Raw genomic sequence first — 13126 nt, forward strand, 5'->3', positions numbered from 1 at the left:
GCAAACTATAAATTAAGTCTTAAAAAATATATCTTTTTAGAGGCGTACCAATCCTAATAGTAACTATAACAAGTCGAATCACTTATGATTTGGTTTAAACCGGATCCACTTCGGTTCAAGTTGAATCTTCTATGGTTCGGCTCAGACAGGATTCGATTCGATTCGAATCCGGTTCGGATTGAACTCACTTCGGTTCAAATCGAATCCTTTGTGGTTCAGTTCAGATTGGACCCACTTTGGTTCGAGTTGAATCCTGCATGGTTGGTTCAAATTAGATTCGCTTCGGTTCGAGTTGAATCCTGTTCGGTTTGGATTAGACTCACTTTGGTTCGAGTTGAATTCTGTTCTGTTTGGATTGGACTCATTTTGGTACGAGTTGAATCTTGTTCGGTTTGGATTGGACCTATTTCGGTTCGAGTTGAATCCTGTAAATGGTAGGCTCATTCTCATCATATGGTAGATATGTTCTCAGGAATCTTGTGTTCCTTGTAGCTTGATTCTTCTTGAAGCCTTTACTGGTTGAGAGTTGCATTTGATTTCTCTTTGCATATTGTTCTATGTTATGTCCCCACTCCTGATGGCTCGGAGAAAATCAAAGTTGTGCTTCTCTTTGCTTCATTTTTTGAGCCTTCTTAGTTACAAAAGTGTTCCAAAATTCTGGAGGAAGAGGGTTGTCGAGCCCTATCGTTTCTTCAGTTCCTGCACTAATTGCATTAGTTTCCACCACTTGTGGATCTGCCAAGACTAAATGAGAGAGGGTGATGGCATCGCTTTTATATTGTTTCTCAACCCAATCTTTAAACACCCAACAGTCTTCAATAGGGTGACTAACTATTTTGTGATAGAGACAATAATTTGAGTCATTGATTTTACTGACATCTTTTGGTCTCTTCGGCTCTGGTAACTGCAGGCCACTTTTGATAGCATCATTGAGTATTTTCTTCACTTTGTCTCTTTTAAAGGAGTATTTTCTTCACTTTTCGCGGCAAGCTCAAATCTGCTAAAAAGAGGATGGGCTGGCAACACGACTTGCGTGTTGTGTGGGTCCGGAGCAGAAACTGTGGATCATCTTTTCTCTCGGTGTGTATTTTTTTTATTTCTTTTGGTGAAGTCACTGGCGGACGTTGAATCAGAGGACTTGAGTGACGACGTCCTATTGGTATGGGACAGGTAGAAAGGACGGCAGGGGCCACTACCCGCTAGCAACGGTCTTATTGGATTAATAGCCTGCTGGTGGGTTATATGGGGAGCAGAAACAGAGTGATTTATAGAAAGGCACAGGTGGACCCCTTAGGTACTTTACACAAAGTCAAGCAGCTGATATCTCTGTGGAAGAATCTCTAACCAATACTCTTCTTTTTTTTCTTTTTTTTCCTTTTTGTTGTCACCACCCCTGAGGCCTTGCTGCCTCACTCATGTAGCTTAATTCACCCTCTGAATGAAAGAAACAGGTAGCGTGCTACCTTTTTCTAAAAAAAATAACGTTGTTTAGATGAAAATATAATATCAATAGTCCCACCACTGGATAAATAAACTATAACACCCTTTAAGATTTTGGAATAATTACTATATATTAAATATAATAAGATTAAACTTTTTAATCCGGTTATAGTATTTTCGGTATTGACTTGACCCAGAAGATTAAAAGGACTAAGTATTCTAGAGCTCGAGTAGTTCGAGGATGGGCAGCCCCCTATGAAGTGGGATGTCACAGTTGATTTCAGAACCAATCATCAGTTAGAAGTGTGAGAGGAGTTTCGGCTAAATTAGGATAATATAGTGGGTAGAGCGCGCCTCTCTCCAAAAGGTCAGCTAAAACTAACGAAACAAGTTTCACATCGCCTAATATTTGTGAGTGTACTTGAGCCTGATGAGGATGTCTGAACTTAAAGGGGAGAGAAATGTAACACTCTTATAATTTTAAATAGTCCTATATATTAGATATAATAGCGCTAAATCTCTTAAACTAGCTATAGCATTTTAAATAGTAGCTAGGCCCAAGAGGTTAAAATAGTTGAGCATGCTAGAGCTATAGTAGTTCTAAGATGATAATTAAAGTTTAACTAAATTTATGTATTTTTTAACTTTTGAGAGATGTATTTACTAATTAAAAATTTATAGAAATAAACCTACAATTTAAACTATGCATAAATACATATGAATATTCCCTACAAGAAAACTGAGAAAAAAAAGAAAAAGAAAAATTCAAATACCACCTCTGTGGTTTCATATTTTTTTATTTTAGTATCTTATGATTTAAAGTATATTAATTTAGTACTCTGTGGTTTCATTTTTTTTCTTTTTGTTACCAATCCACTAGTTTTTTTCGTTAAATCAGTAACAAAATTAAAACTAAAGAGTATTAAAGTGAATATTCGATAAACCTAGGTAGGGTATCTGAAGTTTCTTGTATATAATTCAAAAAAAATATTAACGGATGAGCTAAGAAAAAGTGAAAAATAAAATCACAGAATATTAAATTAGTATATTTTAAATTATAGAATACTAAGTAAGAAAGTGTAAAACTATAGAAATAATATTTGGAGTTTATCTAAAATAAAAAAGAAAAAAAAGGGGGAAAATTAATTACCTCGTGGGCGAGAGAGTAGCAGGTGATGCCACAGGTGACGGTGTTAACGCCCAGCAGCCGCCGTACATCGATGATCCTGTCCGTCGAAATACCCTGTACCCAAAAAACGAAATCAACCGTCCGATCAAAAACCGACGGCCCCGATCGACCGATATCCCATTCTGAAAATTGCAAACCCTACCCCATTAAATCCCCCAAAGTACCAGGAAAAATGAGCAGTAGCTTTTCTTTTTGTGAAAATTGTACCAACACCCCCTCAACTGTAGATTCTTGTGAAATTAACCCCTCAACTTTATGTTTTTTGAAATTTTGAAGTAAAAATACAAATTATAATCAAATTCAGTTGTGATTTCCAGAGAAATTACTTTTCAGCAAAAAGAAACCTAAACTTACAACGGTTAGTAGTTAAAAATTTTAATTATCTAACTACTATAATTTAAAAGTGGTCACAATAATAATAATAATAAAGTTAATTAGTATGTATATTTCTATATCGACGTATTAACTAGGGCTGTCAACGAGCCGAACACGAGCGAGCTAGGGCCGGCTCATGTTCAGCTCGTTTAATAAACGAGCCGAACACGAGCCGGCTCAATTAAGATATCGAGCCGAAATATTTGTAGCTCGTGTTCGGCTCGTTAATAAACGAGCCGAACACGAGCTGGCTCATGAGCTGGCCAACGAACAATAAGTTAAATGAATTAGATTGGATATATATAAAAAATTAAATTTATAAAATCTTTCTCATTAAATATTGAATTAATAGTTGAAACTTTATATATAAATCAGTCTTTTTATAATTGAGTTCAGCTTTATATTTTTTTTGCTAAAAATCAAATAACAAAAATATATTTTATATATATAGTTATTTATTTTTATATATTAATATGTATTCGAGCTGTTATCGAGCCTAGCATGAGAACACGAGCGAGCTGACCTCACTCGTGTTCGCTCGTTTATCAAACAAGCTGAAAAATTCAGCTCGTATTCGGCTCGTTACTAAACGAGCAATTCGATCTCGAGTTAGCCGAACACGAGCTGGCTCGCGAACAACGAGTTGAATTGCCACCCCTAATATTAACTACTTTTGTTGTCCACTATAAGCCATTTTGAAATGTCCCCCCTCGACTTCATGTTTTTTGAAATTTTGATATTGTAATCGTTAAAATAGAAACATAATCAATTTTTCTTGTGATTAATTTCAACTACAATTGCTTTTTCAGCAAAGTAAAATTTCACTACATTCGATAAAAAATTTACCTTAACTAACTATTATAATATGAACCAGAAAAATTGGAAGTTGAAAAAGTGTCAATTTAAAACAAAAAAATTGAAGAAGCTAATTAGTAAGTTTTTTTGTAAATAGCTTATAGTTTAGGGGTCTCCATGCATGTTTACCAGCCTTTTTTATGTCCCAACCAAAGGGGAGTTCCATTAAATGCCACTACACTCAACAAGAGAGCTCAAGTCCATTAATGAAACAGTTATTTTCATGTAAAAATGCATGGAGACCCCTCAACTATAGCCTACGTATAAACCCCTCAACTTCAAACATTCTGATCACAAGACCTCCTATAAGAAGGTAATTTTAGCCCAATAATTTTATAATTTTCTCTAATTTAATAAAATTTTAATTACTCTTTTAGTGAATGAAAGTAGATTGATTAATGGCCTACAGCTAATAGAACCATTGAGTTTAACCCAAAAATTAGAGATTTTATCAATTTTTTTCGGATAATTTCATCAAATTTAGTAATTATAACCATTTGTCTCAAATAAAACTAGATTAATTAGTTGATAATAGATAATTAAGCTAAAAGCTTAAATAAATTTTTAGCTTTAATCAATCATAAAAATTCGAATTAAAAAAATTTAGTAGGTCAAGAAATCTCAATTGGAAAGAGGATAAACTTTAATTTGTCCCCCTGCGGTTTAGCTGGTTTTCACATTGCTATCTTGTGATTCAAAAAATTACACTTAACTAACCTGTGAATTTTTTGAAAACAATATTAAAGATTCCTCCTACAGTTTAGCGCTTTCGTAGTTTAGTATCATATAGTTTAAAGTGTATCATTTTAGTACCTGCAGTTTTATTTTTCTCTTCCCGTCAACATCTTCGTTAACTCTCTGATAAAATATATATAAAAAAACTTAAGATACTCTCCTCTGATTTATTAAAATTTTACTTCAGTACTATGTGATTTTAACTTTCTCATTGATTTAACAAAAAAAAATTAACGAAAGGAGTAACGAAAAGAAAAGAACAAGATCAGAAGATACTAAAGTGGTATATTTTAAACCAAAAAGTATTAAAGCAAAAAAAGTGCTGAGCCACAGGGGTGGTATGTTATGAGACCCTGGATAGTCCTATATATAGGATATAATATAACTAAAACTCTTAAACCGGTTTAAACATTTTGGATTGTAACTAGGCACAAGAACTTAAGAAGTTTTTTTTTTTTTTTCAGAAAAAGGTAGCATGCTACCCGCCTCGTTTATTTCATTTAGAAATAAATTTAGCTGGAAATGTCAATCAACTAGGATTCGAACTTGGGTCTCGGGTATCAACCACCAAGCCCTTTTGCTACTTGCACTAGGGACGGTCAGTAGAACTTAAGAAAGTTAAACGTGTTAGGATGGAAGTTTAGGATGAATGAGAAGTAGTTCTAGGATGGGTGATCATTGGGAAGTTGAGGCGTCACATATGTGACGTTTTTCCAAATTATTTTGATGATTATATAGTAGTGAAGTATAAATTTTTGAACCGCAGCGTATCAAAGTGAAAGTAAGCTAAACCATAGCATAGTTAAATATAACTTTTTAAACTACAGGATAATAAAGTGATGAATAAGTTTTTTTTTTTTTTTTTTTTTTTTTTTTTTTTTTTTAAGAGAGAGATAGATAGCACATTACCCGCTTCGTTTATTTCATTTAAAAATAAACTTATCTTGAAATGTGAATCAACTAGAATTCGAATTTGAGTCTCAGGTACCAACCATCATGCCTTTTTGCGACTTGCGCTAGAGACGGTCGGTAGTGATGAATAAGTTAAACCACAAATTAAAGTTGTTATTCTAAAGTCGAGGGGCTCTCCATACGTTTTTAACCCAATTTCGGTCCCCGCACCCGTTAAATTAAACCCACGAAGGTGACGGGACCCGACCTCGCGGGGAAAACATGGAGAGATTACGAATCCCAAACCCTCTTTCGCGGATGCACCCCATTCCTCGTCCTCATATTCTGATTCATACTCTTCCCATGTCCTTTCTTTCTATATACATGTTTATGTATTATGTACGTACATATGTGTCCTCTACATACTCTTTTTTTTTTCCGTTTTAGTCCCATAAATAATCCCAAATATGTAATTACTTAATTAATTATAATTATAATTACAATTACAATTACAATTAAATTATTTACTTAAAAAGAAAGGGAGATAACATTACCTTTAGAACGACATGAGACTCATCCGGGAGGTTTATTGTGATATCAATAGCCAAAGGGAGAACTAAGAAAAAAAAAAAAGAAAAGGAAAGAAAATTTGGTTAATTACTTAATATTTACATTCTTATTTGCAAATATAGTAGAGCAAAAAGATAGAACGGTTTATGCACCTTTCTCTTCTCTCTTCTTCTCCCCCTTGGCCTTTCCGCGGCCGCCCCTCGGCGCCATTTCCGCGCGGCGAAAGCCGAACACACCTGACTGCCAATATATAATAATAGCAATAATAATAATAATAAAGAAATTTCCATGAAAATTTAACAATAACAATAACAACAACAACAACAACAACAATACATTGAAATTAGTATACCAGCATATATAGCTTGAGCCACAAGTAAGCAATATAATTGGTGTTGGGAAAAGACAAGGAACCAATGAAGAGAAAGATAACCCAAGAGACATATATAGAATGAATGAGATATGGAGAGATTGATTACCCAATATGCTTACCACAAGAGGAGATGAAAGATATATGTATATGTTATTTGAGAATTGTGTGTATTGGGTTTTAGGTTCTCATGTTTTGGAAACTCATTGGGAGAGTGGGGGTGGAAGTGGACATTGGGGATAGATGGATAGAGGAAGAAGCAAGAGAGAGAGAGAGAGAGAGAGAGAGAGAGAGAGAGATAGTGAGAGGGGGAAAGGATCTAGGAGGAAGGGGTAGGGTTGATAAGGGAGGAAGGGTGGAGATTTAATGGTCAGAGGATGTTGGCTGTATATAAGAAGAGTATAATTCTCACTTTTTTTTTTTCTTCTTTGTTTTTTTGTTTCTTTTTTGGAATATNTATGGCTCCTTGTATGAGGTGAGGTGTTCGGCTTCGAGCTCGCCATACATGGCTCCTTATGTGAGTTGAGGCATTCCACATCGCACTAACTGTGCATTTGTGAGCTGAAATGCCCTGCCAAATGAAGCCTAAGAAACAAAACCTTTATATCTCAAAATCGTAAACTCTAATTCGAAACTTCTGATTTTTGCTGAAGTAACAAAAAAAAAAAAAAAAACAAATATCTATTGCATATAATTTTATTTTAATATTGTGTATGTAATATATAGGTTAGTAATAGCTTTCGTTTTGTGAAAATTATGACGTTATGCTGTTTATCTAGCGCCTTATATTAAAATCGTTTCTACTCTTTGCTCCTTATCTTAGATATTCATCTGCATAAAAAATTTAAATAATGCTGATCCTATACTTTAGATTTATCTCAAATATGTTCTTTCACTAGAATTTTTTGTTAATCTTAACGGCTGCCTGCGTAAATAGTGCACCTTCAAATATATTCAAGTATAGTTTTAAGCATCAAAACTATCCGAAAAGAAATGGTTAAAAAACATTCATGCGTGCGAGAATTTAAGTATTTCATGCCAAATCATTTTGTTACATCATCACATTACCATTTTCATCAAAAGTTAACGGAACCCCAAATTATTTAACCTATTTAATACAAGGATAAAGGGCAAAGTTGACATTGTCTAAATTTATTATGCAAAAAGTTAGAGCAAAGTGCATGGGGATTTTTATAATTAAGCCTAAAATTAAGAACCCACATGGATAATAAGTCAGTTTTAGCTAATTGGCTTTGTTTGATTTCTACCATTTTTTTTCTTTTTTTTTTTTTTGAGCAACACCGAGTCATATGAAAAGTAAACTAAATGGCATAAAATTTTTCTAAAGACAAAATTTACATATTGATAATGATCGGCAAAGAAATAAAGCGTATAGTGATTGATATCTATGTTCTTGGAAATTGGAAATATCCCAATTTTTGCCATGACTACTATGCTTAATTTGTTATCCATGAAAATATTGTCGGATCGTTTGCGCTAACCATTAATCCCAAAAGCTCGATCTGTTAGAAATATACAACTAATTCATTTAAAACGTACAGATACAACACTCGGCGGATCTCGATTGTGATTCGACCCAACCAGCCTCACGCCACTCGAACATGACTCGACCTACCCAACCTCACGCCACTTCGAACATGACTCGGCCCAACATGGCCTTCCGCTATCGGGCAGGATGCTGGCCCATTTAAACCAACAAATATGACCATTTTAAAGTAGTGAGTTAGTGAGTTATAGCCCTAATGAGTGGTTCATTTCCAAGCTAGATGAAGAATAGGATTGTGCCCATATGTTAGAAATTCATGTATGATGATAATAATAATAATAATGACAGTTCCAAATTGAATATTAATTAAAAATAAATAAATAAATGATTGATATATGTTAATAGGCTCAAATTTATAGGCTTAGTTAAGCTTTTAGATTATGTAGGTCCATCACATTTTAGACTTAAATTAAGTAATAAACCTACTGGATAATCACACACCAATAACATTTGATAGAAATTATGTTTGAACAATCAAATAAAAGCAAACAGATTATTCTTACAGTTTTTGTTTTTATTTTTTTTTTATCTGCAGATATTATATCGTGACCACAAAGAAGAACCTATCTGCATTCAAATTAGAAGGGCGAAAAATTATCTAGTTCCAAAAAACACACCGATCTCGCTCTACGAGAACCCTAATGGATAGGGCGTAAAAGTCAAGTTCACGTAACTTATAAAGAAGCAAATTGGACTCAATATATGTTTAATTATACAGATCTAATATAATTTTCCCCTTAAATTTACGATTAGGAGTCCAAAATGCGTCGACATCCACCACAAGTCTCAAATTTGATAAGGAGGGCCACTATGAACCGTTGAGATTTTGGCTAATAGATAACAATGGTGGGGGCGGTGGCTAATCAAATGCTAATGGATTCTCCACCCATAATAATACATAACAATTGTGGGTTAGCATTTTTCTTTTATATTATACACATCTCAACTATTGTTTTCAAAGAATCATTGGTCTCTCCTCTCATAGCATAGGCTTTTTCCTAATTTATGTTATCAAATTAATTTTTGCTTGTGAGAGAGAACTAATTAATTATTATTAGTGTTTGGTTTCTTACTTATTATTCTTGATAAGTTTGGATATATAGTTGTTTAAGTGCTAGATTTAGAAGTTGGCATAGTCATATTTAGAAGAGATACATGCATAACTTCTAAGCATCAATCAAAGGAAATGCACTAAACAAGGGGGAAAGAAAAAAAAAAAAAAAAAAAGTTGAAATGGACAATGAACAATGCGTGAGTTTTAAAATTTAAAAATAAAAATAAATACAAAACTCCATATATAGTTTTGCATACAAAACAATACGAGCTATTTATTAGAAGAAATAAAGAGTCCTAGAATTAATGCGTAAAGCATCTGAAATAATATAACAGGAGTGTTTGAAAATTTTTGGGAATAATGTGAATCCCAATAATTAGAGCTTGAAATAATTTCAACAGTAGTAATCGTATCGTGGTTTTAATAAGAACAAAATGATATATATATATATATATATAATATCTTTTCCAGTAATTAGCATCAGAAAATAGATTTCGAGGTGAACTTAAGAAGCTGTTCACAATTGAATTTTTGACATTAAGAAGTTGTTCCTATCTACTCTCTTCAGTCGAGTGTAGATTGATTAAATAGATTAATTTGTCACATATATCAACATCAATCCACATTAGCCATAAAAGGAAAACACTTTTGCTATGTGACAACTTGATGGAAGAACTTGTGAGGAACAAATAAACTGAAGATATTGCAAAAGTAAAAGTCTCGGAAATGGAAGTAAAAATATAAAATAAAGATAAAGAAGATGAGGGACAATTTGTGAAATTAAATCTTTTTGTTATTAATGATCAGGAGATCGATTGCACTGTCCAGTTACTCACCATTTTTTGAGCATAAAACTTGTGCTTGGATTCATAGATGGTCAAATAGACCACAGGCCTACTTTCATTGAACAAGATTTTGTCAATGCATTTGCAAAGAAAATACCACATGAGTATGTTTACTAGTTGTAGAAAATTACATGGAATACCAAATTGGTGTGTTGTGTTAAATAGCCATCAGATCAGATATTTTATTCAATTAGGAAAAAAAAAAAAAAACATTAGAAATGTCAAACCCTAGGGCCATGTCAGGTAGTGTTGCCAATTTTTTTAAAATTTTTTTAAACACTAATTTTATATATATGATTTAACGTATCGATCGAAAGACTTTTCTCTTATTATTATGGTTCATTAGTGACGGATCACAACCTATGTAAGAAAATTTTGAAGCAAAATAGTGGCCGCCAAGATTTTGTTTTGCTGGGAGACAAATACCTTAGATGTAAAAATCATAAGCAATTCACTATCTCTTTTTACCATATTTTTATAGAAAACTAAAAAAGAATAACTGTGATGATCCAATAATTCTATATTGGATAATGTAAAAGAGTGCGGGAGGCTTACATGTTATCGACACAGTATAACTAATAATTGGGCTTTAATCATTTTGGGTCGCCGTTTTGAACCTAACAAGTTATTAGTGTAAGTGGGCTTGCTCAAAGTATGATATGACCCTCATATGAGCTGGTTATCTTAGACTATATATGTTATTGGGTTGACGAGAACATTAGGAATTAAAATCGGAGAGGATCCCAACATCTCAATCCAACAATGTTGGAGAAGGGTGGGAGAGTACATGATATCACAATAATTCTACTTAAAATAATGTGGGAGGGTGTGAGAGCTAACATGCGACTATGATGAGCACACTTGAACTAATAAGTAAGCATAAGTATTTTGAGCTGGCCAACGAATTTTTAGTGCTAGTAGTTTGAAGCATTATTACAACAATACTAAAAGAGGCAAACTATTCGGTTAAAACTGAATTACCGAACCAAACTGATCAAATTCGGTCAAAATGGTTTGGGTCGATCAATTTTTTAATTTAAATGGTTCAGTTCAACCTGTATTTTGATTTTTGGTGTTCAACTCGAATGCCTTATTTGGAACCCGAACCAACCGATAAAATAAGTCAAAATATTTTTTTTTAGGCTGATAAATTGAACTATATGTTATTTTTTAAAGTATTTTAAAAAACAAAATAAAATTTCCTATTTAGTCTAATAAAATATCTACTATTATTTCCTCTTAATTTTTTCAATATAAATTAAATTCGAATATAAATAGCTTGAATTCATTAAACCGGCGAATCTAAATTGTTGGCTATATAATAATTCTGAAGGCCCAATTTAGAAAGATTCAAACCGATCAAAGCGGACCAAAAAATTTTGGTTTAGTTGATTTTCGATTGGGAGTAATAGTTTGATCAGTCTGGTTCAAAAAATTGTAAAATCAAAAAGTTTAGTCGGTCGTCCGTTCTACTAAACCCCGACCAAGCCGATCCAACACTCTTCCCTATTTTGGACCGAATAAAACCAAGAACTAGCACAGATGGTATGAAATACTTTTTTTTTTCTGTCAAAGTCTACTATTCGAGTCATTTTTTTTCTTAAAAAAATTACAAAATACTCAATTTTTTTAATCTTATAGAAATTTAGTTTAATTTTATATTTACAACTTTTATTTAGTTTGTTAACTAGAAAATTCCTTACTGTTCCCTTTTCTTGAAAAATCAACTCATCTTATAAGTAATAAGGAGGAGGAAGAATTGGAAGAAAGACAAATGAGAAAATGAATATGCAATTTTTTTTGTGACCCAATAAATATATATACTATTTCACCATGCATCTTGATAGATCCACACTACACTCTGCCTTCTTTCACTACACTATTCTTGCATTTTCCCTCACGTGTGTTGACATATCTGTTGGTTTAAATAGACCAGCATCCTGTTATGTGGTGGGCGGTCATGTTGGACCGAGTCATGTTCGAAGTGGTGAGGCTGGTTGGGCCGAGTCACAAGCGAGACCCGTGGGCGCTGTATCTGTACGCTTTAAGTGAATTGGTTGCGTATTTCTAACAACTCGAGTTTTTGGGATTAATGGTTAGCGTCAACGATTCGACAAATAGTATCAGAGCCAGAGATCACGGATTCGATTCCCGCATGTTGTAAATGTGTACAGGTGGTAGAGGGGGATTATTGGCTTAAATGGGTTAGCATTCTGTCCTGTGATGGGAGGCCATGTTGAGCCTAGTCATGTTGGAAGTGGTGTTGGAAGTGGCGTGAGACTGCTCAAGCTTTTAGGATTAATAGTTAGCGCTAACAATCCGACAATATCGGGCAATGTTTATTTCCCAAAAGCTGTGCATTTTTATAAATTTTAAATTTAAAGTAAATTTGACTTTTATAACAGTCACGACTCGTGCAGAAAGCGTTTGGTTTGCGACATTCAGATCACCAATGATGCATGCAATTTATTCTGAAAAAATTGTGGGACTGCTTATGCAATCAATCCAATGTCCTGAATCCATAATTGCGCCTCACAAATATGGAACCCATGTGAGACTTAAAAGGCTTTTATCCTGTAGCAGTTTCATGCACTCTAAAATGAATAAAAGTAACTGACCAGCTTCTACACCTACAAAATGTTCTGGTTGACTATCCTACTATTGGCAAATAGAACAATCATATTCACTTATAGGGGCCGTTTGGTTAGATATAATTATAAATACAGCGTAGTTGGAAATACATGCAGTTAAAAATACAATAATTGTAACTATATATATGCATTATATTTTGTTGGATGTAATAGAAAGCACTGTAACTATAAATAATTTGTTTCGTTGTATACAGTTGAGAAATGATTTTTAAAATTTTATTATTTTATATATATATAAAGGTGAGATTACTTCTAATATAAAAAAAGAAAAATATTTTTTATTTAAAAAATATTTAGGGAGGTAAGCGTAAGTTACTCTCTTCAACTGCTACAGTCGAGCCTTCTCTTGTAGTTCCTACTGTAACAGTTAGAGTTAAATACATAAAATCAAACACCGAATTTATATTTACATGCAGTCACAACTGCAGTGCAGTTGCAACTATATGCAACCAAATAACCTCTTACGTTCAATGGAAATGTACTTGTTTGTGTCCATGGCCTAAATTAATCGAAAACAAAAATATGGCACTCTTGATGACAAGCTCAACTCCTTTGGCCCAGGTTTTCTTCTTTTTCTCCTCCTG

The 13126-nt window shown here is 33.4% G+C and overlaps 1 protein-coding gene across 4 annotated transcripts in view; it reads right to left on the reverse strand.

Annotated features, from left to right (window-relative positions):
• The window catches only part of LOC109715944 (protein TSS), a 30001-nt gene extending 23245 nt beyond the window's left edge, over positions 1-6756 (reverse strand). For 2 of the 4 annotated variants that reach the window (XM_020241179.1, XM_020241181.1), the window contains exons 1-4: positions 6408-6756; positions 6208-6295; positions 6040-6101; positions 2591-2683 (exon numbers count right to left, since the gene is read on the reverse strand). In XM_020241179.1, coding sequence (XP_020096768.1) covers positions 2591-2683; positions 6040-6101; positions 6208-6295; positions 6408-6413 — 249 coding nt within the window. In that variant the 5' untranslated portion in view covers positions 6414-6756. The remainder of the gene's footprint in view (positions 1-2590; positions 2684-6039; positions 6102-6207; positions 6296-6407) is intronic. The other 2 variants (XM_020241182.1, XM_020241183.1) reach the window with 2 other exon arrangements.

This window comes from Ananas comosus, linkage group 10 (genome assembly GCF_001540865.1).
Source record: "Ananas comosus cultivar F153 linkage group 10, ASM154086v1, whole genome shotgun sequence".
Lineage (NCBI taxonomy): Eukaryota > Viridiplantae > Streptophyta > Magnoliopsida > Poales > Bromeliaceae > Ananas > Ananas comosus.